General features: G+C 41.9%; 1 protein-coding gene across 4 annotated transcripts in view; it reads left to right on the forward strand.

The window, feature by feature from the left end:
• PDE11A (phosphodiesterase 11A) overlaps positions 1-13,436 on the forward strand; it is a 413,203-nt gene that overhangs the window by 357,359 nt on the left and 42,408 nt on the right. For all 4 annotated transcript variants that reach the window (XM_049615974.1, XM_049615976.1, XM_049615975.1 and 1 more), the window contains 2 exons: positions 5,480-5,557; positions 10,799-10,862. In XM_049615974.1, coding sequence (XP_049471931.1) covers positions 5,480-5,557; positions 10,799-10,862 — 142 coding nt within the window. The remainder of the gene's footprint in view (positions 1-5,479; positions 5,558-10,798; positions 10,863-13,436) is intronic.

Genomic DNA, 13,436 nt, shown 5'->3' on the forward strand with positions numbered 1-13,436 from the left:
GTGCCTGGCTTGGTGCTTGGTATTTGGCACTTCCTTGGCACAGCAGGCTGCAAGGCCATTACATCTCATGAGGGCTGTCTCAGCATGCAAGACTATCTGGTCCGCAGGGCTCATGCGTCACCCAGTTTACAAAGATGATCTCAGAGGCCAGAACTGGGAGGCTAGGGGCCTAGAATCTACCTAGACCTGCCCATAACTGCCATGGGACCCTGGAAAAATCACCTTCCTTCACCAGAATCACCTTCCTTCACCTTATCGTTTGCTCATGTATAACATGAGAGAAACAGCACATGTTTCTCAAAGGTACCTGTATACCTCTAACAGTCTATAATTATAGTGAAAACTCACATATAGAAAACAAAGCCACTCTATGACCCAGCAAGTGTATATATGCATGCTTGTGTGTGTGTGCACACACATAGAGGCAGAGAGAGAGAAAATGCACACAAATTCACAAGGAGACATGTATAAGGATGTTCATAGCAGCAGTATATGGACTATGTAATAGCAAAAAAAAAAAAAAAGGAAACAATCTAAACCTTCATCATCAGGAAATACATAAATAAATAGTGGTTTAATAATACATGGAATAACCACATAGCAGTAAAAAGGAATGGCCTAAAACTCTACATAACAACATGGATGAATGTCACAAACATTGATCAAGAAAAGCAAGTTGCTGAAGAATACATAGACTACAATGATACCATTTATACAGTTTTAAAATACACAGAGCAATACTTTGCATAGTTTACCGAGTAAAATTATAAGGATGTATGTGAAGATGATTCATACAAAATTTAGAAAATAGCCATCTTGTGGCAGGAGGGAGGGAGGCAAAAGCAAGAGTACAGAGATGCTCAGGGGCCTCGACGGGACGGGGAAATCTTTATTTTGGGGCCGGATGGTGGAGAGATGGATACATTTTCTATCTCTGGTGTGCAATTTTCATACCTCTTAAAACATTTTAAGCATGAATAATAAACTTGTCATGTCATCTTTGCATATCATTACTTCAAAATCCTTTTTGCAGCCTTAGGAAAATGATTTAACCGATCTCCTGATCTTTCAAACTAGTTAATTTTCAGAAACTTAAAAATTTTCTAGATGTATTTTGTTTTCAAATTTAAAGCATATGACTATTTGTGTAACCAAACATATTACCAGATGTATGATATACATGGTTCCACCAGTGACTAAACTTGACAAAACTATGGTGTGCAGAAAGTCCTATTACCTTCTGAGGTCATAGTCAAACCTTGGGAGGCCAGAATAAATAATCAAGAAATAGCCATACTTTAGGCAGTGGAGGAAAAATAAAATTAGTATGCCACATTTTTCCTTGCCCTACAGAAAGATTCTTCCCACCTCTCCTCTACCCACCATCCCCCAGGGATCGTGGTTAATCCCTTTTGTCCTGATGCAATGGAATCTAATTTTGTTATAATGTGATGTGAAGCCTATAACCTATTTTGGGTTCAGTTGATTTAAGGCTTTCACACCAGCAACTCTGGCTATTACGGTTTCCATAGCTAGGAAATTTACCCTTACAGTTTTGTTCAGTTGCGCTGTCACAGATTTGCATTTTTAAAAAATTCTTTTCTGCATTGAGTTAGCCGCCTAGGTAATATGTCTCCATTTTGCATCAGAGATGTTGTGTATCATATACTGAGCATACTCTCAGCAGATAAAACAGTATCAGTGGCAGGAGGGTCAGACATCAGATTGGAATGATGCTCTTAAATTTCCCACAACGTGTTTTGTTGGCCTCTTGGTCTGGTAGGAATCTAGTCCTCAAGAATCTAACAGAGCTTTCCTTGGATTGATTTTATGTTGCTCTCTTATCTCAATCTCTCCAAATGGCAACTGTGAATAGTTCTATACCATTAGAATCGAGGTGAAACCAGTGGCTGGAGAGTTATTTTATAAAATGAATAGGTTTCTGAGGGAATCATTTTCATTCATTCATCACTTCAACAAATATTTATTGAGCTACTTACTCCTACACATCGGGCATTGTCATAGACACCGGGGATCCAGGAGTGAAGAAAAGAGGCCAGGCCCTTAGTCCTCACAGAGTCTGCCTTCTAGTGATTTCTTAAGATAACTCAGAGGATTGAAGTGACATCAGGTACACATGACAACAGGGATGATGATAGGCAAGCTCTTTCAGAAAGACTTTCATGATTTTCCACAACCCTCCAAGCAAAGCTCAGTGCCTTCCTCTGTGCCCCAGGACACCCTTGTCACTCAGGGAAACTGATATTTCAACAGGTTGCTTTTGTATCCCAGCAGTGCCACTCACCAGTTGTGCAACCTTGGACCAGTTAGCTCAACCCTTTCGAGCTTAATAACTAGCTAATCCTTATTGGGTATCTACTATGTGCCAGGCTCTCTACTAAGTGTTTTACATAAATCATTTTATCTAATCCTTATACCAACCCTACAAGACAGATCCCGTTACTATTCCTCCTACTAATAAGAAAACTGAAACCCAGAGAGGCTAAGTAACCTACTTGAGGTCAGTCATGTGGGTAGTAGTAGTAAGGGCCCAATAAATGTTAACCTCATGCTGTGGGGGTTGGGGGGGGGGGAACAGGAGTTGGAGCAGGTCATGCACATGCAGTGTCAGAGCCTATTTAAAATCCTGATACTTTAGGGGCGCCTGGGTGGTTCCGTCGTTAAGTGTCCGACTTCAGCTCAGGTCATGATTTCGCGGTTTGTGAGTTCGAGCCCCGCGTTGGGCTCTGTGCTGACAGCTCGGAGCTTGGAGCCTGCTTCGGATTCTGTGTCTCCCCGTCTCTCGGCCCCTTCCCTGCTCATGCTCTCTCTCTGTATCTCAATAATAAATAAATGTTAAAAAATTTAAAATCCTAATACTCTATTCATCATGGATTTTTCCTGCATTTATGTTGTTTTAAATATTGTATTAAAATATTGTTTAGCTTGATAACTGAGCTTTTGGGCACCCACTTAAATTTTGCGCCCAAAGTGAGTGCCTCTCTTACCTCACTCTAGTCCCAGCATCATTAGTAGTATTGGTATCACATTAGAAGGGGAGTTCCTATTTATTTGTTGATTGCCCCTGCTGAATTCAGAGATGTCTAAAGATTCCATCTATGTCTTGTGTCTCTAAAGCCTTAAGAGTTGGCACAGAGCAGGTATTCAAGAAATAGTGGTTGAACCAAACTTTCTGCTCCACAATAATTCAAAGGAAGACTCATTCAGTGAGAAAAGAGAACTAGCTGACCTCTTCAGTTTCATGTAGTACGATTAGTCCATTGTATTTTATTATTGTCAGTAATACTATTAATATTATTTACATATTAACCACAGCCGTCAGGTATTGGGTATCTACTAGAGTCAAATGCTTAACACACCTCATCTCAAATTCTCATCACAAAGCTGGAAACTGAGGCTCAGCAATGTGGAATCACTTGCCCTGGGCCACACAGCTAGTAAGTGACAGTCAGCGTTAGACCCAGGTCAGTGTGAGTCCAGACTTGGGTTCTTTGCATTCTACCACCTCCCTTTCTCTTTCAGTGTATAGTCTGTCACTGAACAGACTGTGGCATGACTGTGGCCATAGAGAAGGGAGCAGGCAAATGAAGAAGATGGTGAAGTTATACAAAGAAAAGATAGACCCACACTGAACACCCAAAGGGGAGGGGAGTGGCCGGGCCCTTCCATATCACTGTGCAATGCCATCTCTGACCATTGCTATGAGGTTGTTGTGGAGATTATCCTACACTGTGGTGTGGCCCTGACCTGTATCCACTTGAAGGGGTAAATCGAAGACCTGTCTGTGTGTCTCAAATAAGAGAGCCACATGTTTGTCTTCCTGACCTGCCTCCTTTCAGGTAAATTGAGTAGTTAAGTCTGACCAGATGACAAGAAGTCTATGCGGTTGGGCAGCTGGTGATAGGCACCCCACATCAGAAACAAGGAACCAACTGCACCCAGCATTATGTTCTTTGTCCCCAGAATATAATGGGTCAGTGCTAAATGTCTAAGATCCTACTCTGATTTCTACCATGAAAGACATGGTTGTATTTTCCAAAGTGTACTTCTTGAAACGTCAGTACGATAAAATTCTGTGGTCAAGGAAGCTTAAACAGGATTTTCTTTTTTTATTATTATTTTTTTTTAATGTTTATTTTTAATTTCGAGAGAGAGAGAGAGAGAGAGAGCGAATGGAAGAGAGGCAGAGAAAGAGGGAGACACAGAATCTGAAGCAGGCTCCAGGCTCTGTGCTACCAGCACAGAGCCTGATGCAGGGCTCAAACTCACAAACGGTGAGATCATGACCTGAGCCGAAGTCTGATGCTTAATCAACTGAGCCAACAGTCAGTTGGGGTGCCCCAACAGGATTTTCTGTCAGTATTTCTCAGAGCTTTCAAAAGCTCTGGGTGGTGAATCTCCAAGGGAAGTAGATTATAGGCAGCATTTCTCCAACCCAGTTGGCCAGGGAATCCCTTTATGTGGAGTACCTCCACATGGGATGGACTCTGGGAAGCTGTGTGTCAGGATCTTTTAGACAGTATTTCAGGAGAAAGTGCCAAGAAGGTGAAACCTTGGGAAATTATTCTTAAGGAATCAAAATGTCTTCCTTTTTTTCCTTTTTCACTATAAAAAAGAAAAGTTCTATAACTAGATTAAAGGAAAGTTGTGAAAATAGAAATAAATCACCCTTATTTTCACAACTTGAGAATATCCTGTTCTTGTCTTTTCTGTATCTATATAACTCCAAATGTGTATCCTTATGTGTGTGTGTGTGTGCATCCAGCACTTAGAACGTGCAGACACTATGCTAACTGCTTTGCATTTAACCCTCACAATAACCCTGTGAGTTAACAAATATGATTCCCATGTTAGAGATTTGGAAATTGAGGCTCAGAGGGTTTAAGTAACTTACCAATTTGCACAGTAAGTAGGTGACTGAGCCACTGTTTAAACACAGGTATTTCTGACTCCACAGACTATGTATTTAAGCACTGAAATGCTGAAATAGTTATTTTCTACCCTAGAAAAAAAGTATTTGCCCTGAATTTACTACCAGGGAGTTTATCTTATCTGAGATCCTCATACAGCTCAGTTCCACGTTGAATGATAAAAGGGTATTCCAAAATTGTTCCCGCTTTTTATTTGTCCTTGCCTCCCTCCTCTGACTTCGGGTAAGTGTCACAAGGACTTCACAGCAAGTAATCCTAAATGCCGGGCCACATTGTTTTCTGTTTTATGGCTCAATGATTTCCTGTGTTGTAAATGCATTCAGAAATGATTGTGGCTTTTTCTTGAAGCCTCAACATTTTTTAAAAAGTGATTTATTTTGATAGTGCTTTAGCCTCATGATTTCAAATATTAAGTTACTTGGTTCAGGTGATCTTATATTTTCCCATAAATGTGTTTATGTCACCCCGCAGACTGAGAAATTTCATTCCAGATTTTTTTCTTTCTTCCTTCATTTGATTTTGTGCAGGAGGAGAACTGAATTCTTTGAACTTGTCAGTAAAGGAGAATATGATTGGAACATCAAAAACCATCGTGATATATTTCGGTAAGAAGCAGCTCTTGTTTATGTGTTTTTTCATTATCTGAAGATTTAGTCATGCTTTTCTGACAGTGCTAAGGGCACACAGTGATTTTTAAAGCAACAAATCTTAGCTTACGTTCAAAACATTCAGAGAGTAGTTGAATAATTAGAGAAAAGGTAGGGTGTCTTTCCATCTTCTAATTCATTATATTTTTGCCCCCTCACCATAAATTTGCCTTCAGAATTAGAAAATGGTGCTCAAATTGATTCAGTTTCAGCAAGCTGTGACTTCCTGTTTTTCCTGGGGAAGCAGAGTATGTAAGTTGAGGAGAGAGAGGATTTTTGAACCTTAGAAAACATCACTACCGAAAACAAAATGGCGAATGAACTTTTGTTTTTCTTTAGAGACAACAGATGTTATACACAGAAAACCAGTTGGAACCGTGTTGGTGGCAGAAATAAGGAGTCTGTTCTACACTTTTCACTGGACTTCTTCCTAGTTGTTTAGAAAAGACAGCAGCAAACCACTATCCTTACGTGGCACATTTGAACCCCCTGACTGTAGCCATCCAGACAGCTAGGCACTACTTCTCTTTTTCTCATATCCTGTCCCTCCACTGTCCCTACCTCACCCCGAGACTTCTGCTGTCTTATTCCTGTGCCAAGCTGGTATTTCTGGAAAATTTCGTGAGGCCAGGACTGTGGGCTCGCTGTATCTGCTCCACAACTGCTAGAATCACCCAGAGCACCACCCCTATCGTGGCTGCCCCATACCTGCCATGCAAGCCCTGCCCCCAGCCCCCTCCAGCTTCAGAACACGGGGTTGCCTGCCCCTCCCTCTGCCCAGGACCACTCTTCATACTTTCCAGAGGCCTTCTCCCCTCCCACAGTGATATTTCTTTCTGCTATCTTTACAGACCTTTTTCTTCTTCCTGTACAGAGAAGGAGGGGGACTCTTCCTTGTGTCCTAAACTAGCTCTTCCCTCGTGTCCTAACTCTGTTCCCTCTGCCTCCTCCTGCCTGCCCCCCCGCCCCGACTCCTGAACTTGCTATATCGATTATACTCATTTACATTGCATTTAATTGCTTGCATTTTCAGAATCTGTTTTGCCGTCATGATCATTCTAGGCCTAAAGATATTCTTCTAACTCCTCAGGGGGAAAAAAAAAATTCATCCCTGAAATCTGCCTTCTTCTCAAAGTCCAATCATAGCCCCCTTCTTCCCTTCAATTGCACACTTGATTCACACTCCTCCTAACTTCTCAGAAGGCAGTGTTTTTCTTTTTAAATAATTTTTAGTTCCACAAGTAATTATAGGGATATATTTTTCTGTAACAAAATATGACAGGCCCCCAGACCCCCCCTGGGCTTCACTCCCATGTCCCATACTGACATATAGCTACACAATTTGTTGTATCCTTTCCAACATTTCCAAAGCATTCATATATGTGTATATTCTAAGGAAAAATACTGTGTAGTGTGGATTTGTTTGTTTTAATGTAAGTTATATATTTATATCTCAGTCTGAACTTGCTTGTTCACTCAACTATATGCCTTGGAATTTCTTCCATGTCCAAACATCATAGTTGCATAGTTCTCCAAAGAGAACTATGCATAGTTCTCCAAAGTATGGATTTACCACAGAGTAGTTAGCCATTCTTCTACTGAGGAATTGGGTCTATGAAATGTGATTTTTGCTCCTTTTGAAAGTCACCAGTCACCTCCCAAGGATCAAATCGTAGGGTCTTTGTTCTCTTCCTTGATCTCGTCACACCCCTAATTGCCCTGCCCTTTCCTTTCTTAAATCTCTCTCCTGCCTTGGATTCTGCAAAGCCAAGCTCTTCCAGATTTTCTGCTTTCTTCTGACTCCTGCTTCTCCTCTTTGTTCTTCTTCAGCCCTTCCTCCTCCCCCGTCCCCCTAAAATGTAAGGACCTCCAAGGACCTGTTTTTACTTTCCTCAGCATGCATGCTTGTGGCTTTAAGTACCATCTCTGCTCAAATGACTCCCACCCCATGTCTCGAGCCTGGCCTCTCTTTTGAGCACAACTCCTAAAATGCCAGTGCCCATTCCACATCTCTACCTGGGTGTTATCCTGCAGAGGTTTTCAAACTTTTTTTGGTTGGGAATCCCAAATGTAAGAAAAATCTTATTTGGAAGCTCAGTATGTGAAACAGGTGCTCCAGGAGCTCTCCACTGGCCCCCATCTTTGCCTCCCCCCCCACCCCATTTCATGGTTAGACTCGTGTGCAGAAAGGGCCGGGGGGCTCTAGGGGAACACTGTCTTAGAGAATTTCAAAATAGTAATAAAACCAACTAAAAGTTGGCCTGCTTTTTATCACCACCATGTGCCTGCAGTCTAAACAATGTCAATGATAAGCTACTTCTCCCTGAGAAAAATCTTTTGTTGGCATAGGTTCTAAACAGTTGCTGAGACTACTGCTGAGTATCAGAATAGTTGCTATGAAAGCTCCCAATTAGCACATTATTACTTACCTATAGTCGTACATATCTCGTACATGTAAGCTAAGTGTAAAAGTGCCCCATTATCTAACCAGCCCCTGACACAGGTGGATGCAGTCCACACCTTAGTGCAAGTTCCTGATGCTTCAGAGCCTTTTGCCCTTGCTCTGGAGATAGTTCATGTTTCTGAGCCTGCAGAGTTTCACAGTCCTGCTTTTAAACAGCATATCCGACAAGGATAGCACAGTAATGGCAAGGATAAAAAACAACTGGAGTTACTTCACTTCTGTTATTTTACGTCGACTATTTGGACTTTTTATTTGTGTTTCAAATTTAAAATAGTGAAACAGAGGGCGAAGTGCGAAGTGTGATTTTTGTTTGGTAAATGTGAAATTCAGTTCATACGTGAACTATTTTACTGAATATGAATATTTTTAAATTAAAATTTATTCGTTGTTTTCTTTTTTCTTTTTTTAAAGTTTATTTATTTTCAGAAAGAAAGCATGAGTGGGGGAGAGGCAGAGAGAGAGAGAGAGGGAGAGAGAGAATCCCAAGCAAGCTCCACACTGTCAGTGCAGAGCCCGACGTGGGGCTCAAATTCACAAACCGTGAGATCATGACCTGAGCTGAAATCAATAGTCAGACGCTTAACCAACTGAGCCACCTAGGCGCCCCTGCTAATTGTTTTAAAATTAGAAAACAAATTGAGAAAATAATGATTAACACAAGATTATTGTTGAAATAATTTGGCATATGGAGGAGAAGTATGAATAAAAAAATGGTGCAAGTATCAGATACTCTGGAGAGAGATTGAAAAGTCCAATGCCTTGTCTCACTCTAGTACCAGCAGAATGTAAAGTGAGAAGCATCAGGGTGTAACAAGAGGGGGTCTGGTGTCTTTTTTTTATTATTATTATTTATTTTGATTTTTTTTTAATGTTTATTTATTTTTGACAGAGAGAGACACAGAGCATGAGCAAGGGAGGGACAGAGAGAGAGGGAGACACAGAATCCGAAGCAGGCTCCAGGCTCTGAGCTGTCAGCACAGAGCCCGACAGGGGGCTTGAACCCACCAGCTGCAAGATCATGTCCTGGGCCAAAGTCAGAAGCTCAACCGACTGAGCCACCCAGGCGCCCCATGGTATCTTTTTGATAATCACAGAATCCTGAATACTTACTCACTTTGGGAAAGTTACTTAATCTTTAATCATTTACCTCTCCATGAAATAGGAATGATGGCCCCTACTTGGGGCACCTGGGTGGCTCAGTCAGTTAAGCATCCAACTCTTGATTTGGGCTCAGGTCATGATCTCACAGTTTGTGGGTTCAAGCCCCATATCAGGTCTGTGCTGACAGTGTGGAGCCTGCTTGGGATTCTCTCTTTCCCTCTCTCTCTGCCCCTTCCCCGTCCCTGCCTCACTCTCTTGCACACTCTTTCTCTCTCTCAAAATAAATAAATATTACATAAATTAAAAAAACACATTAAAAAAATAGGAATAATGACCCCTACCAGTGGGTTCAGAAGATTTATTGAGTTAGTAGTTAGTTGGTAAAGCACTTTGTACAGAGGGAGGAAAACACTAGACTGCTTGTTACAAAAGATCAAATATGAAGAATGCTCTGATTTGTTGTTCCGCATAGTGCTTAACACAGGGATGCTTGGGATTAGATGTTACCTGACTCCTGGAGGGGGGTTCTGACACCATTGTGCCTGGTGGCTCTGAATGACCTATTGTTACCGGCTACTCTGCCCTGTTCCCTGGAGGAGTTGCCCGGGGAAGTGACACAAACCCCACTAGCATCTAGGCATCCTCTGCCATCTGGGAAGTAGACATGTTTCCAAGGCATTCGAGTATGAAATGTTGACACCCGACATCAGGACAGCCCTCTGACCTCTAACAGCACACCCCTTTCTTCCAAAAGGAGCCAATCAAGATGTGGTGTCCCAATTCCAATCCTTCATTGCTTTTCATCACATACTGCTGGCTTTAGCACAAAGAAAGCAAATTTTGGACAAGGAGTGTGCCTTGTTTTTCCCGCTTCCCACCACATCAAATTATAAGCACCAGAGTTATCCACAATTTCAATTGTTCCCTGTGTTCTTATATCCATGGTTGGATGAATTCTAGTTAAACCCAGTAGAAATCTGTCCCCGAAAAATCTGGTTCAAATGTTCCTGTGCTTTCTTATGTGCTCAAATTACTGAGAGCTTAGCTGAATATGTTTCTTCTTCATAATGGTGACAAAACAGGGCTGCAGCCAGGTAATAAACTGGAGTGAAACACTGTGGCTCTCCCAGTAAATCTGAGCTCCGTAAGGCAGGTGACAATGAAGGAGCTCCTATGGTGGCAAGCGCCTTGCCTTCTGCTATAGGTTTCCGTCCATTCCCATCAATCAGTGATAAGTTGGTAAAGAGATTTATCAGCTGTGTATGTGGCATTATATACTGATTCCCTTGCTGATAGTTAAGAATAAAAAGCATTGTCCATCCGTCCATTAGAGATTAGTTTACGCAGAACTTGCTTAGCTCAGGTACAGAGAAAGTAGTGCTTTGCCTTCCTTGATCCGCTGCAGACATAACAAAAGGGCACCGGAGGGTGTGTGTGAGCTTTGTCTTCCTAAGCAGTGTGGCCACAAGACGGAGATGCTAAACATGGGGACGGTAAACAGTGCTTCCCTTGTTGAGGGAAAGACATGTGAGTTGGCCTTAGTCCCATTTTATTTATTTATGTATCCAGGATGGGATTGTTTCGGAATGCAACAAAAGATTATTCAGGCTGTTTTGTTTGGTTCTGTTTTTCAGATCAATGTTAATGACAGCCTGTGACCTTGGAGCCGTGACCAAACCATGGGAGATCTCGAGACAGGCAAGTGGTGATTAATGGCAGGGCTCAGCAGAGGAGGAACTGCGGGAGGGGGGCGGGGGGGACAATATTCCCAGAGCCCAGACTCCCAGGCACTGAAACCCTAGTCAATTTGCATCAGTATTAACATGGTGTAAAAAATAGCAGGAGGCTTGGGCACGACATAGTTTATTGCACAGCCTTTCTTTAATGTGCTTCCACTGAATAATAGTATTTCTGACTCTGTAAGATTTTGTTAACACTCTAAATCCAAATAACGCATTGACCATTTCCTAAGGCAAGAGTTTCAAAAATAGTGTTTTTAAATAGGTAATTGTGTTTTAGCACAAGGTCCACTTTTTTCTCATCTGGAAAACAAAAAAGAAAAGAAAAAGAAAAGAAAAAAAAGGAAAAAACAAACCAAGGAGGTCAAAAGGAAAATTTCTTTTTATTTAAAGACTATTTGGAGATGAAATCACTGTGGCCAAAGTGTGTAATATCCAACTTTAATTTGTACCCCCAAAAAATCGTGCCTTTACCATCTATCTGGTCTTACTGCTAAAAGTGTTAGTTTAGAGCAAGAACAGGTTTCAAGCCAGTAACCACACAATTTAAGATCCTTGATTACTGATAGTATTTGGAGATTAAACTCTTTTTTAATTTTCATGTGGCACACCTACTGTGTGGGGTCTAAAATAGTAACTTGGGGGGCGCCTGGGTGGCGCAGTCGGTTAAGCGTCCGACTTCAGCCAGGTCACGATCTCGCGGTCTGTGAGTTCGAGCCCCGCGTCAGGCTCCGGGCTGATGGCTCGGAGCCTGGAGCCTGTTTCCGATTCTGTGTCTCCCTCTCTCTCTGACCCTCCCCCGTTCATGCTCTGTCTCTCTCTGTCCCAAAAATAAATAAAAAACGTTGAAAAAAAAAATAAAAAAAAAATAAAATAAAATAAAATAAAATAGTAACTTGGTATCTTAAGTCTCACCATTTTAAGGAAAATAAAGTAGACTCATATAACAATAAATAACTAATATTTATTGACTAAATATCTAATTTTAAATGACTCCTTTATATGTATTATATCATTTAATCCTCCAACTTTGATTTAGGTATAGTTAGTCTAGTAGGCTGAATAATGGCAACCGAAAGATATTGGATGCTAATTTCTGGAACCTGTAAACATTGCCTTAGAAGGAAAAAGGGTACTTGCTGATGTGATTAAGTTAAGGGCCATCATTATCCTGGATTATCCAGGTGAGACCTAAATTCAATGACAGGTGTCCTCCTAAGAGAGAGAGAGAGAGAGAGAGACACTGGGAGATTACACATTCAGAATAGGGGAAGAGGATGTGAAGAGAAGGCAGAGAGTAGAGTGATGTGGCCACAAACAAGGGAAAGCTGGTAACTGCCAGAAAGTAGAGGAGGCAAAGGAAAGATTCTCCCTTAGAGCCTCCAGAGCAAGCTTGGCCTTGGCAAAACCTTGATTGCTGTCCAGTGAACTGATGTTGACCTGCCAACCTCCAGAACTATGAGAGAACAGATTCCTCATTGCTTTAAGCCACCAAGTTGTGGTCATTTCTGGCAACGCTGGGAAACTTATACAGTTATTACCCCTTTTTCACAAATGGGGAAAATGAAGCCTAGAAAAGATAAGTAGCTTGAGGTGATACACCTAGTAAGTTGATAGAGCTAGGTATTCAAATCCCAACAGAGTAGGCTCCAAAGCCTTCGTTCTTTACAGCACTTCTACTCTTTCTTATACCAGATATACCAGTTGGCATTTTTAAATGATGCCAGTGTGTCAGCAGAATGGGCTGTTATCCCTCAGCCTCAGTGGCTTAACACAACACACTGCTTATGAACATGTGCATCCAGGACCAGCTTGGTACCATTCCTCATTTTGGACTGCGACTGAGGGAGCAGCTACCATTTGGATCATTCCGACAGAGACCCTAGCATGTCTTGCACTGGCAAATAAATGCAAATAAATCCCCAGAAATTCATTGGCCAGAACTTGTCACAAGACCCCACCCAACCAGGAAGTAAAATCCTTTCCTGTGCCCAGAACGTAGAAAGCCAGAAATAGTTGATGAAAACGTGACTACCACAGTTTGCCCTTCTAATCACCAAAAATGTGATTCACTTTCCTTCCTCAGGCAAAATATACTCATCCTGTCCCCAAGGGAGATGACCCAAATGTCCCAAGAGTCATGGTATCAAGCTCAAGTCCAGGATCTCTGGGTGATCTATGCCAGTCTCCACATCAGGTCTGGATGCAAATTAAAGACCTACATGCACCCCAAACACAGCATCTGACTTACACTCAAACCACAAAATACTCATTACAACACTCCCATTCAGAAGGGGAAGAGATGACCAATATTTGGCAGTTAGGAGGCCACGGCAATTCCAAAATCCCACTGGGCATTCACTGGAAGGCCATCCACTCTGTGGTAGACCCTGATTCTCTGGGAGATGCTCCCCAGTCATCATTGTCCATGGCCCTTAGATCTACCCTGGGACATTATTCCTTTTCCATTGCCTTCCTTGGCTGTATCCAATGACTAGGCAGTTTTCTCAGCCTGTTTCCCACCTAAAGAAGA

This window comes from Panthera uncia, assembly GCF_023721935.1.
Source record: "Panthera uncia isolate 11264 chromosome C1 unlocalized genomic scaffold, Puncia_PCG_1.0 HiC_scaffold_3, whole genome shotgun sequence".
Taxonomy (NCBI): Eukaryota; Metazoa; Chordata; class Mammalia; order Carnivora; family Felidae; genus Panthera; species Panthera uncia.